Source organism: Giraffa tippelskirchi, chromosome 1 (assembly GCF_054371585.1).
Source record: "Giraffa tippelskirchi isolate mGirTip1 chromosome 1, T2T-mGirTip1v1.2.pri, whole genome shotgun sequence".
Taxonomy (NCBI): domain Eukaryota; kingdom Metazoa; phylum Chordata; class Mammalia; order Artiodactyla; family Giraffidae; genus Giraffa; species Giraffa tippelskirchi.
The window spans coordinates 5,290,804-5,304,369 of NC_137275.1; the positions used below are offsets into that span (position 1 = coordinate 5,290,804).

Consider the following 13,566-nt stretch of genomic DNA (forward strand, 5'->3'; position numbering starts at 1 on the left):
TCCCAGCCTCCCTCCCTCTCTGAAGCTCCAGCTCTCTCCCTCCTCCCTCCTCCCCCCTCCCCGCTCCCTCCCCCCCCGCCGCCCTCTCTCCGGTCTCTCTCGCTATAGAGGCTCCCACGGCAGTTCCCAGCCACTGTGTTCAGCCTGCCTGCCTGCCTGCCTGTGTGTGTGAGTGTGTGTGTGCGTGCGTGTGTGTGTGTATGCGCGCGCGCGCGTGTGTGCGAGCGTGTGCGTGCGGCTACTTTGTAGTGGGAAGAACACAGCCCATGTGCTCTGCATGGACGTTACTGATACTCTGTTTGGCTTGATTTTCGACAAGCAGGCAAGATGTCCAGCACACCACATGACCCCTTCTATTCTTCTCCTTTCGGACCGTTCTATAGGAGACACACACCCTATATGGTGCAGCCAGAGTACCGAGTCTATGAGATGAACAAGAGGCTGCAGTCCCGCACGGAGGTAAGGACTTCAACCTTGGGTGTGTGTTGCTGTCTTTTTTTTTTTTTCTTCCCCCAAACTGTGCCCGAGCTTTTCCTGCGTGGCTGGCTGCATCCTACGGGAAGTGTCCCGCTAGATCCTACCGCGTACGTGGAAATGAGCGCCAGGATGAAGCCACGAGTTTGAACGCTGGGTTTCTTGCACAGCAACTCTTGGAGGTGGGGACAGTTTCTGCTGGAATCTTGAGATAGACAACCCAGCACTTGATTCGCCTGTCGGGTCTCCAGAAATGCTGCTTTCCCAGAACTCTGGCGTCTTGCAGGCTCCGCGTCGGTCCTCTCTTAGTGTTTCTTGAGATAGAGTTCTAAGAGATTCCATGCTCATTGGCATCCAGCAAAATAATTTTTTTTTTCTAATTTAAAAAAGCAAATCCCAGAGGAAGTCTGCTTTGACCTGCATTTGCTTTTCAAAGTCATCAGGATTGAGGTGAAAAGGGCAGTAGAGCCACCCCTGGTACTTTTCAGAACTGGCCCTGGAGGGACCTGGTTGTCTATTTCCCTGTTAAATTCAGAAACCACTTGCGGGGGGCCAGGTGTTCTTGACTTTCTCCTAGGGAGGGTGGGGGTGTCTCCTGGGGCTCTCCCTTCCACCAGAGCTGGCTCAGAAATCAAATCAGCTTGAGTTTTTGGCAAATTTTGTGATCGGGTGCCAGAGAGAGAGCCTCACCTCCTCGCAAGCAACTCTGGGAGCCAGAGGAGACAGGACTTTGAGAACTTTGTAAATGCAAAAACTCCAGACTGCCTCCTGCAATTTAAATATTTAATCCCCTCTGACTTTTCCTCAAAGCTGGCTGAGCTGACAGATCCTACAGCTGGGCTGTCCCTTTGCCTTTAAGTTGGGGCTTTGTGTTGAAGTGTTCTGAGAAGGAGTTTGTCACAGAGTCACTTTAGAAAGTAGAAATCTCTGGGAATTTTGTCCTCTCTGCAGAGTATGGATACCCGGAGGGTCGCTGGCAAAGAGCTTTCGGGGACTAGCATTGGTAGAATTTTAGGTAGAAGATTGGTTCTCAGTTCCAAAGAGGGACTCAGTTAAGGTTGTATGATAAAATAAAATACACTTGCTTGAATTGTCAATAGAGCCATGGAGAATTCCTGATGTTTAATGTATTTAATGTAGCTAACAAGATGTGACCCACTTTCTGACTGGCTAACTGCTGGACTAGGACTGATTTTTTTTTTTTAAAGTAGCTGAGCTGTCTTTATCATTGCTGTTTTCTTTATGTGTTAATACATCATAGATGTTACATATACTTGATACTATTGCTCTCCCTAAGAGCCAGTAGCTTTGACACAAGTGTAAACTCTTGTGCAAAGGGTGGTGAGCCTTTGGATATAAATGATACATGTGTGCTGTTGAGTATGTGTGTTACAGTTTGTATATGTCAATGACATTCCGATCTTTGCAACTGTGTATTGGAATCCTCAACTCTTACCCAAACTATTGGTTGTCACAGCCTGCTTTCTGAATTAGGAGGATAGAGAATGTCTTCTAGTTCAGGCACACATAATTGCAACACAGATTTGGGGTAAAAAAAAATGTCTTAAAATATGATTAGTTTAAAAAAAAGAAAAGGAGAGACCAGGGGCCTTGATGGATCGATTGTTGAAGAGCAGCAGGATTTAAAAGCAACCCGTGTCCATCTTATTTATGTCTTAGAAAGTTTTTGTGGAGTTGTTGGAGGAGGTTTTCCTCCCAACAGCCTTCTCTGTTAGGGGAGCAGGCAGATTTCTCAGACGTCTGTGTTCTGTGTCCCTTAATTACCACCTGGCCAGTTCTGAGCTAGAATACTCATCTGGAAGACTTCTTCACCCTGGTCCTCATAAAAATCTGTAGGATGCAGAAAGGTGCCTACATTTGTTTCATATCTGAGAGAAAACCTTTGAAAGCCTCTCATTCATGCCATGTTTCTTAAAAATGGCACATTATCTTTTGTGAGAGCTAAACTCAGGAATTCCCAACTTTTGGATCCCGGGGTATTACTTTTAAGTAGAAAAGCTGCTTCATAGCTTGAGAAACTAGAAAAGGAAATCTTGCTATGACAGATCTTAAAGATGTTTTAAAACCTCTCTGGCTGACAAAAAAGCACAGAAAACTGTTTCTAGAACTGAATATTCTAGAGCCTACCTTAAACATTTCTTCCCTTAATTAGATTTTTAAAGTAATTATCCAAATAATTACTATGACGCTTCTGTTTTGCTTTGCCAAGCAGTAAAGGATGTCATGAACCCGAGGCCATAAGTTTGCTTTCATTTCATAATGAAAAAAAGGAGAGAATCAAATAAGTACTCCTAAGATACATAAATCTTAACATTCAGTATTAGACTGATCAAAGTTTAGAAAAGAAAAAAAAATTTAGAAAAGAATAACTTTTCTTGAAAAAGTTACATTGTGCCTTTACCAAGGATGATCATTTATGATGAAGTCATTCTGAACCCTAGGGAGAGATGGGTTATAATAAAGTACAATAATATCCAGCAAGAGTTACCAGTTTATAATCACAGGCAAAAATCAAATAGATGGTTGCTGGATTACTTTTACAATGTAACCTGTGCATCCATCCATTTTAGGCAAGAGAGGCTGACCCTCTTTCTTTCTCTCTTCTTGTTCCTGCTTCTATATTATTTGCTGTTATTTCATCGACTCCTTACACGTGTGCACACGCGCTTACACTCACACACACACCTAGGTAACACTGACTCTCCATTCCTTTTTGAATGTGTACTTGCCTAGAAAGAAATTATAGCACATCCTGTTTGTGATGAAGAAAATTGCAACCAAGTTTGCAGAAATTTCCTGGAAACTTCCTTCTTTATGGAAAGGAAAGAAAGTCATGAAGAAGAAGCATGGTGCCCACCTACCTTCCTGCCTTTGCTGCCCCCCAGAACATTCTCTTCTGAGATTGATGCATTTCTTCCAGTTAAATCCAGTCAGAGCCCTTCAGGAGCTGGGTAGTCTTAAAGAACCCTGGATTGGGAGTTAATCCTGTTTCAAAGTTGTTTCTTCACTTACTAACTTGTTGGCATGGATCTTGTTTCCTCATCAGCAAATTCCCTTGCAAGGCCCCTTTAATTTGAAAATCCAGATTCTTTCAAAGTCCAGGGCTTGGTTTCCTTTAGTATGAGCAAAGTGTTGTGAACCAGAGTAATGAGCAAAGGCATTATTTCTTGGCTCATGGTATTTAGTTCAAAATCGCAAATGGTAATGTAAAAGCAGAGTCACAGTGGAGAAAATATTGCAGAGAGAGACCCTGGCAGTCTTGGTTAAGGCCAGCGCTGGAAGCAAGCAGTTGCTGGGACAAAGTAGGTGCTCAATAAACATCTGTGAACACGCGATCATGAATCAGTAAATGACAGAGGAGAGAGAGTTTAGCTATGTCATTGATTCTTTACCTTCTGAGCCACCAGGGAAGCCCAGTGTCACTGAAATTGGCATCATTCCTGAGAAGTACAATTCTGATGTCTTTTGGGGGTGCTGGTACCTCCTGAAGCTGCTTTAGGGACCAACTTCCGAGTGCCCTAAAACTGCTCATCTGCACCTCTCCACATTTATTTCATCATGAGGCAATTTAGATCCGTAATCTCTGTGGCCAAGGAAAGCAAGTGAAGAAATTATGGGACCTCATTTCTTTTTAAAGGAATATGAACGCTTTACAAAGCAAACCAACACAACATAAATATGTTTTCAATGCTGCCGGCTATTCTGGGAAATAAAAATTTCTTTGCAGCACCAGAATCTCAGTGGAATTTCATAAAGAAATGCATGGATGTTCCCCCCTCTTTTTAGTTGAAATTAAGAGAAACTCTTGGAGCTTTTCCTCAGTGTCAATCTGTATCCTCACCAGTAGGAAGAGGGTTACGCTGTTTTCCATTGTGTATGTTACCGTGAATTGACCTGAGGTCTTCACAAATTCATTTAGTATTTGAACGATCTTGCTGTCTCAAATGTATTTTTGGAAGAACAGAAGTGCATAATTTTTTGTTTAATGCTGCACACAGAATATAATCAGATAGGACATAAAACTGTGTCCTAAAGATTTCAGAATTTGTTCTGTAACAAGCTTCAATAATAATAGAAGAAGCAGTGTTATTTTCATTTCCTGAGGTCTGTGCTATGAGATAAAAACAATATGTATAGGTAAAATATAAGATCATCATAGTGACCTTCATTTTTAGTGAAAGGATTTCAGTAATGTCAGATTTTTATAGAATTTAAGGAACTTTATAAAAATTTTGGTTACTGAAGGTAACTTTTCTATACCTTATTTCCTCATTCAGAGACCAAAAATGTCTCGGTTCCAATGAAGAGGTTTCTAAGTAGATAGTTGTTTTTCATGTTGGCAGTCTGCTGATTTTGATCAAGTACCGCAAACATCAGGCAAGTGTGGGTACCATGATGTGTTTCTTTTGTTTTGAGGGCTTTCCCCCTTGTATCAGTATTCTAGATTCCACTCCCAAAGAGAAAACTGTGATACAATGGCAAGGCACCGTGCACACAAGAGTTTTCTTAGAATTACGGTTTTTAGTTTTACAGGATTTAATATGAACGTCGAAAATATTTGAAGACCTTGAAATGTAGATCTGCTGCTGTAACCCCGCCTCAGTTCAACTCTCCAGCTCCCCGGGGAGGGGGTGGAAGGGGGTGGAGGGCTCTCAGGCTTTTCTTTCAGCTACATTTTTATATACTTTAGTCACAGGGTTTCCCTTGTAACATCATGTTTATTCATGGGCTAGCTGAGTATCCTTGATTCAGATGGAGCCTAGTTAAAATGAGATTAGGTATTTTGGATAGGTGGGGGAAAAAAATGAAAACTGCTTTGTGATAAACTTGGATTTTTTTTCTTTTTTTTTTCCTTAGAAATTTAGAAAGAAAAATGGTGCTGTTACTCTGAGGCATATGAATGATTTTCAGTGTTAAGCACAGAACTTTCCAAGTTTTTCGAAGGGGGGTGGTGAGGAGTAGGGGGCGGGAGGTGGGTTCGCAGTGGTAAGGACAGCTATTTTGAAAATGTTAAATGAAACCAAAAGTGAATTTTTTAAAAAAATGAGAACTTCCAACCTCTCTTATTTTTCAAGATCTCTGCATGGCCTCAGAAAACAAGTTGCAGGACTCTTGTACCGATTTTATTTTCCTGAAGTCTTTTTTTTTTTTCCATTTTCTTTCTATGGGAACTGTTTTTAATTAAAAATTGCTGCAAACTTAACTATTCGTAGGAGGCCAGGAAGAAAAAAAAAATGTCTCAGCACGCATTCAACAAAGATTCTTATCAGCCTAAAATCAATGCATACTTAAATCTCTCCCCTTCTGTTGTGTAAATTATGATATAGGATTTAAACAGTATGCATTCTTTAAGCATTTAGCTTTTTGTTTGGGTTTCAGAAAGAAATTAATTTAAATTGTATGGAGATAGGGCTATAAATCTCCTTTTATTACATTTGTCCACATTAACTCATTTTCATGTGGAACACAGAACACCCCCTTTCCGAGCAAGCAAACAAAACATAAAACAAACAATGCCAGTTATTCTCAAGAACAAGATTCATAAACTTACTTATTTGGATTCAATGGGTCGGTCTCGGAATATAATTGATATGGAAAAACAATCTCTTTTTGAAGGTAGCAGAAAACGGGGCTTTAAAAACATTTTCAGCTAAGGTAGGTATTACACATACCTTTGTGATTTCCTAAAGAAGCTATTTGCCGCTTTCCTTTTCCTTCTTCCTTCCTCTTTCTTTCTTTTTCCTTCCTCCCTCCCTCCCTCTCTTCCTTTCTTTTTCCTTCCTTTTTTTTTTCTTTTATCAATCTGAGCTTAGATTTTCTTTTTACGTTTAAATTCTGACCTCATGCATCTGAACACAGGCAACTATTAATACTTGAGACAAACTTCAGCCATTCCTTCAAGAATTTTCCTACTTCAGGCAATGACAGTATCAATGTCTGGAAATGCAAAGACTATTAAGACATTTTCTGTGTTTAGAAGCTTACCACTTGGTAACAAAGGGCAGAATACAAAACCAGCTCTTACAATGAAACCAGCTCTTACAATGTGAGATGGTTGGATGGCATCACCGACACGATGGACATGAGTTTGAGTAGGCTCCAGGAGTTGGTGATGGACTGGGAAGCCTGGCATGCTGCAGTCCATGGGGTCACAAAGAGTCGGACATGTCTGAGCGACTGAACTGAACTGTTGGGTTAATACACTGTGCCTTTGACTATTGAAAGATGCACAGCTTTCTGCAAAGTGGTCATGATGATAGTAACTAGTGTCTATGGAGGGCTCCCTATCTGAAGGCCAAGGTGATCCGTGTTTTCTGTAGGTCAGCTCGCGTCACCCTTATAATTACCACCTGGAATTGGTGCTCCTACCCCTGCAGCCTTACTGATGAGGAATCTAAGGGTTACGTAAATTGTCTAAGGTTACACAGATGGTAGTTTAGTTTCAGAAGTTATCCTCTTAACCGTAGCACGTCTCTGAGACAAGAAATGCTAGCGAGGATTCTAGTTTCGCCTGTGGAAATGTATTGGTTGAATACCTACATTTTTTCCTTGGATAGATTGACTTTGGCAGTGGCTGGAAAGTTGACCCCATCTACCTAACCTGGTTGGACTATTTGCCTCTCAAATGTCTGACTCATTTCGAAAAGAGACCATGTGAAATTCCAGAGGATGGAATCAGAACTGGAGGCTATACCCTGGTTATCAAAAAAGAGACCGCAATCACATCAATCTACTGAAGAATGGATAGTTTCAGTATTCATTGAAGTGATCTTATCTGAAGAGTCACTGGAATTGTTGTGGAAAACTATGGATAGTTATCTAAGAGTTTAATTTTTTTTCAACTTAAAATATTTAGGTTTCCATTCAGTGCTTGACTTGTCTCAGGCCTGCTCTGTGGGAGACGGTGGTTTAATTAATTTAAACATCAGTGGGGTGAGTAGAAAAACTATCCCAACTTTGGTGGGATACAAGATTAGGAGAGTAAATTAGAATCTGGCATGTTGGCTTCCTTTGCAGGAAATCAATTAAGAATCTTAGGAAAAAGAAAGGCAAAGAGGAAAGAGCCCTTCCGACTTGTATTGGTTTCTCATTGTCCTAGTTTGACGCTAAGAGACAGTCTGTCCACGTCGGGTTTCCTCGTGGGACACAAGGTTTCTTTCCTAATCCTGCAGCCTCTTAGTTCCCTGTGAGGCGACTGTCTTTACAGTAAATGCCTGCCCGTGACCAGAGATAAGATGGATCTCTTCCTGTGATGCACTCCGCAGCCCCAGATTTGTGTGTTCTGGTTCTCCCTTAACGAATAAGGAAGCTGAGGCTCAGAGAGGTGAAGACCAAGTCCACGCATGGGCGTCTCCAGGGTCTGGATCTTCTGACTCCCCAAAGTCTGCTGGTGAAGGCTTCCTACTCCCTGATAGCCACCCCTTACCCTCAATTCACTGACGCTTTTTTGTTCTTGTTTTTCAGTCACTCAGTCGTGTCCGACTCTTTGTGATCCCAGGGACTGCAGCACACCAGGCTTCCCTGTCCTTCACTATCGCCCGGAATTTGCTCAAACTCATGTCCGTTGAGTCAGTGATGCCATCCAACCATCTCATCCTCTGTCGCCCCCTTCTCCTCCTGCCTTCAATCTTTCTCAGCATCAGGGTCTCTTCCAATGAGTCAGCTCTTCACAGGAGGTGGTCACGGTATTGGAGCTTCAGCATCAGCATCCGTCCTTCCAATGAATATTCCTGGTTCATTTCCTTTAGGATGGACTGGTTTAGTCTCCTTGCAGTCCAAGGGACTCTCAAAAGTCTTCTCCAGCACCACTATGAACCAATCTAGTCTGAAGTTTCAGCCTTCCAATTAAAAACAATGCTGAGCATTAAAGACGTGGTTGTTCAGTCACTCAGTCGTGTCCGACTCTTTGCCACCCCGCAGACTGCACCACACCAGGCTTCCCTGTCCTTCACTATCTCTCAGAGTCTGTTCAAGCCCTTGTCCATTGAATCAATGATGCTATCCAACCATCCCATCCTCTGTTGTAGATTCCTCTGAATAAGGGAAACCGCCCCTGTTCTGGGGACACCACAGGTCCCCACGCTCTTTTTGAATTTGAATGATCTCCTAACTGTCCTCTCTGTTCCCTCTTCCTAATACATGATCTGTTTTCCCATAAACAGCCAAGGTGATATTTTTGAAGCAGAAATCAGAGCACATCGCTCTCCAGCTCTCCTCCCACTAGAATAAGCTTTAAAATTCATGCTTTTGCTTGAAGACTCTGTTGATCTGCTGCTTCCTGATGGATGTTCAGCAAATCCAGCCAAAAGAGATTTATTTGGATCCGTTAACATTGCCAAGCTTGTCTGTACCTCAACACCCTTGCCCATAGCAAGAGAATGCATATACAGATTCCTTCTTGATAACACTTGTAAGTATTCTTGTTGTTGTTCAGTCACTCAGTTGTGTCTGACTCTTTGTGACCCCATGGACTGCAGCACGCCAGGCCTTCCTGTCCATCACCAACTCCCGGAGTTTACCCAAACTCATGTCCATCGAGTCAGTGATGCCATCCAACCATCTCTTCCTCTGCTGCCCCTTCTCCTGCTGCTCTCAACCTTTCCAATGAGTCGACTCTTCCCAACAGGTGGCCAAAGTACTGGAGCTTCAGCTTCAGTATCAGTCCTTTCAATGACTATTCAGGGTTGATTTCTTTTAGGATTGACTGGTTTGATCTCCATGCTGTCCAAGGGACTCGCAAGAGTCTTCTCTAGCACCACAGCTAGAAAGCATCAATTCTTCGGTACTCAGCCTTCTTTATGGTCCAACTCTCACATCCATACATGACTACTGGAAAAACCATAGCTTTGACAATATGGACCTTTGTAAGCAAAGTGATGTCTCTGCTTTTTAATATGCTGTCCAGGTTTGTCATATCTTTTTTCCTAAGGAGCAAGCATCTTTAAATTTCATGGCTGCAGTCAACCATCTGCAGCGATTTTGGAGCCCAAGAAAATAAAGTCTGTCACTGTTTCCGTTTTTTCCCATCTATTTGCTATGAAGTGATGGGACCAGATGCCATGATCTAGTTTTTTGAATGTGTGAGTATTGGGAAATCTAAATGAATTGTAATTTGGCATGGTGTTGGCCTGATTTGCAGGTAATTGATTCAGTGTCCCAAAGAAAGTAATGACCACGAAGGATAAGATTCCTAGCACTTAGTAGGGCCTTTTCTGATCAACCCCTGTCACAGAGAGACTCCCTTAATCACCTCAGTTAAAATTACCCCTTGCCACACACATAACCTTACTCACTTTCTATCACATGCCCTGATCACTTTTTATGAAGGAATTATAGCAAGCTGGTATTTTCTTGCTTGTAGTTTATTTAAGGGTCTGCTTATCCTCAATAGAATGTATACCATGTGAGGACAAACAGCTCAGCCATCTCCTTTACAATTGTCTGCCCAGTGCCTCATTGCACATAGTTGATATGCAAAATTTATCTGTTGAATAAAGGAAATTATGTTGTGTTTTTGAACTGTGGTGCTGGAGAAGACTCTTGAGAATCCCTTGGATGGCAAAGAGATCAAAACAGTCAATCCAAAAGGAAATCAACCCTGAATATTCATTGGAAGGACTGATGCTGAAGCTCCAATACTTTGATCACTTGATTCGAAGAGCCAACTCTTTGGAAAAGACCCTGATGCTGGGAAAGATTGAAGGCAGGAGGAGAAGGGGACAAAAGAGGATGAGATGGTTGGATGGCATCACCGACTCAATGGATGTGAGTTTGAGCAAGCTCTGGGAGATGGTGAAGGACAGGGAAGCCTGGCATGCTGCAGTCCATGGGGTCACAAAGAGTCAGACGTGACTGAGTGACTGGACGATGACAACAAGGACTTTCTATATTGACGCTGGATTTTACCTTGAATCTTCCCAAGAATCATCTGTAGCTCCAGTTGGAAAAGAATCTATGAACCTAATAGCTGGGTGAGAATTCACAGAATGTTTTGCTATACCTGCTGGGGGGGTGGGGGTGGGTAAAGAATTTCTTCTGTGAAGGCAGGCAATGTTGAACTGAGAACTTTGCCCTCTGGGTGGTGTGAATCTGTTGGGAATCTCCCGACTTCTGATGAAAAACATTTATACTATTCTCATTTGCTGTTTCTACCATTTCCTCTCCTTGGATCTACCGGAGGGCTCACAGTCATGAATTTTGATGTGAATTGTGATAATACCTTACATTTCCTGGAACACTTTGTGTCTTGAGAAAGTGCTTTCAGGGCCATGAATTAGCGTTTTTCAAGTGTTTAGCATAACAGAAAATATGGGAACGTATTAGTATATGTTGTGTGTGTGTTCAGTCATGTCCACCTCTTTGTGACCCCGTGGACTGTAGCCCGCCAGGCTCCTCTGACCTTGGGATTTTCTAGGCAAGAATCCTGGAGTGGGTTGCCATTTCCTCCTCCAGGAAGCTGACCCAGGGATTGAACCTCTGTCACTTGCGTTTCCTGCTTGGCAGGCAGATTCTTTAGCACTGAGCCTAACTACAACTTGTGTGAGGTGTTTGGGTGTGTTTGTGTGCAATGTGGGCGTGTATATGAGACAGAATCAAAGAGAGAGACAGAGACAAGAGACAGATATACTGACCCCAATCAGATTGTATTTGTGTACGTATGAAACTTCTGGTTGGGAAGCATACACAACTTTTGTTTTAGTGTTATTTTTTTTTTCCCCTTTTGGTGTGAAAAGAGTAGCATGCATGGAATGTAAAGATCTGAACTGAAGAATATCTTATAATAAATCAGATTTTGAGCCAAACCCTGTCTTCCCTCTTGTTTGCTGTGTGATCTTAGGGAGGTCACTTAACTGTTCTGAACCCTTGTTTTCTTAGCCTGAGTTTTAAGTTGGCAGGTGAATGGCTAACGTGTGCAAAAAAGGCCTAGTATACAGTAAGTGCTCAATAAGTGGGAACTGTGATGATGACAGTGAGAAGGAGGATGGTGATGATGATTATGCTGCCCTGATTCTCTGTCCCATTTGCAAAATAAGTCATGTAAGTCATGCAAAACTTTGATTTCCTAATAGTATTTTTATTTACTTATATTTTATTAATGTATAGTTGATTTACAGACTGTTAGTTTCAGGTATACAGGAAAGTGATTCAGTTCTATCTATATATCTGTATCTATCGATGCTCATCTTCAGTCACTAAATCATGTCGACTCTCTTGTTACCCCATGAACTCTAACCACTCCCCCCACCACCACAAGGGTCCTCTGTCCATGGGATTTCCCAAGCGAGAACACTGGAGTGAGTTGTCATTTCCTTCTCCAGGAGATCTTCCCAACTTATGGATTGAACCCATGTCTCCTGTGTTGGCTGGCAGGTTGTCTACCACTGAGCCAACTGGGAAGCATCTATATCTATTATTGATCTATCTATCCTTTTTCATATCCTTTTCCTTTATAAGTTAGAGCAAGATATTGAATATAGCTCGCTGTGAAAGTGAAGTAAAAGTGGAAGTTGCTGAGTCGTGTCCGACTCTTTGCAACCCCACGGTCTATACAGTCCATGGGATTCTCCAGGCCAGAAGACTGCTATCATTCACTGCGCTATATGGTAAATCTTTGTTGTTAACCTATTTGATGTATAATGGTGTGTATCTGCTAATCCCATACTCCTTGCCCTCCCTTTTTCCCTCTGGTGGCCATAAAGGTATCTTTAAAAATATGTCTTATGTGGCTTACATAAGCATATTTCAATTTAATAAATGAAACTTGCAGTGACATGTTGTAGGACTTGTGGGCTTGGGGTTCTTAGAACACGTAATAGTATCATCAGGGTGCTCTACCATCATTCACTAGTGAGAATTATCACACAGTTTCTAAAGTCTGAGTTATAAGTATCTCTTAGACATACCAAGGGCGTCCCTGGTGGCTCAGAGGGTAAAACGTCTGGCAATGCGGGACACCTGGGTTCGACACACCACGTGTCAAGATTAAGAAACGGCTGGTGCCTGGGGCACACATGCACTCCCTTCTGCTGGAAAACAGTCTGTGTTCAGGATATGCTCTAGCTAAGAACTCAGCGGGGACAACAGGACACTGAACTAGTCCCCTCAGCAGTGCCTCTGCACGGCCATCTCAGCAGGGGCCCTGGTGAGGGCTGCAAAGTGCACCCCTGGGGCCTTGACAGGTCGTTTTGTCTAAAGAGGCACCCTTCTTCCGATGCAGCCTGGCCCAGACTTCTTCGAGGGAGCTGTGTCAGGCCCTGCGCGAAGCCCACAGTCCCACCTGCATGTCTGCACTGGTAACAGCCCGGCCTGTTGATCCACCCGGACACCTTACGGCTTCCTCCTTAACATGGGGCGATGTACACGGGTGGAAATGGCGATGCTCTGAGCAGTATATGAAAGATACCACATGCAGGTATCTTTCTGGCCAGAAGGGTCATGGCGATGGGAACTAAAGCTGACCCCTCCGCTTTCCTTGTGCGTGGGACCGCATGTTGTCATGTGCTGATTTGTTTCATCAATTTCAGTGTCCAACCCCCCTGACTTTTCCTACTGAATTCCTTAACGTACGCATACCTTCCTACACTTCATTTCACTGACTAAGTCGCCTGTGATTTTTATGTAGAATTCCACATTAATAATCATTTGTAATCAACTTTCGAGAGAAATAGCTTGCATAGCTCGAACATTAGTGAGTGAAACTGGCTCAGTCGTGTCCAACCCTTTGCCACCCCAAGGATTGTCGCCCGCCAGGCTCCTCTGTCCGTGGGATTCTCCAGGCAAGAATACTGGAGTGGTAGCCATTCCCTTCTCCAAGGGATCTTCCTGATCCAGGGATCAAACCCAGGTCTCCCTGCATTGCAGGCAGATTCTTTACCATCTGAGCCACCAGGGAAGCCCAGCTCAAACTTACATTGTTTTTAATTCTAATTTTATGTATATGAAATAAAATGTAATTTGAATTTATATTTGTTTTATATTTTTTATAAATAGATCTTCAATTTATTATTCCAGTTTCTATTGGTTATCTATTGACCTTATTTATTGGGGTTAAGGACAACTTTTTATTTATTT

The 13,566-nt window shown here is 42.6% G+C and overlaps 1 protein-coding gene across 16 annotated transcripts in view; it reads left to right on the top strand.

Moving 5' to 3' along the window:
- The first annotated feature begins 228 nt into the window (after positions 1 to 228).
- LDB2 (LIM domain binding 2) overlaps positions 229 to 13,566 on the top strand; it is a 451,461-nt gene continuing 438,123 nt past the window's right edge. For all 16 annotated transcript variants that reach the window (XM_081593122.1, XM_081593193.1, XM_081591851.1 and 13 more), the window contains exon 1: positions 229 to 459. In XM_081593122.1, the coding sequence (XP_081449248.1) occupies positions 328 to 459 (132 nt within the window). In that variant the 5' untranslated portion in view covers positions 229 to 327. The remainder of the gene's footprint in view (positions 460 to 13,566) is intronic.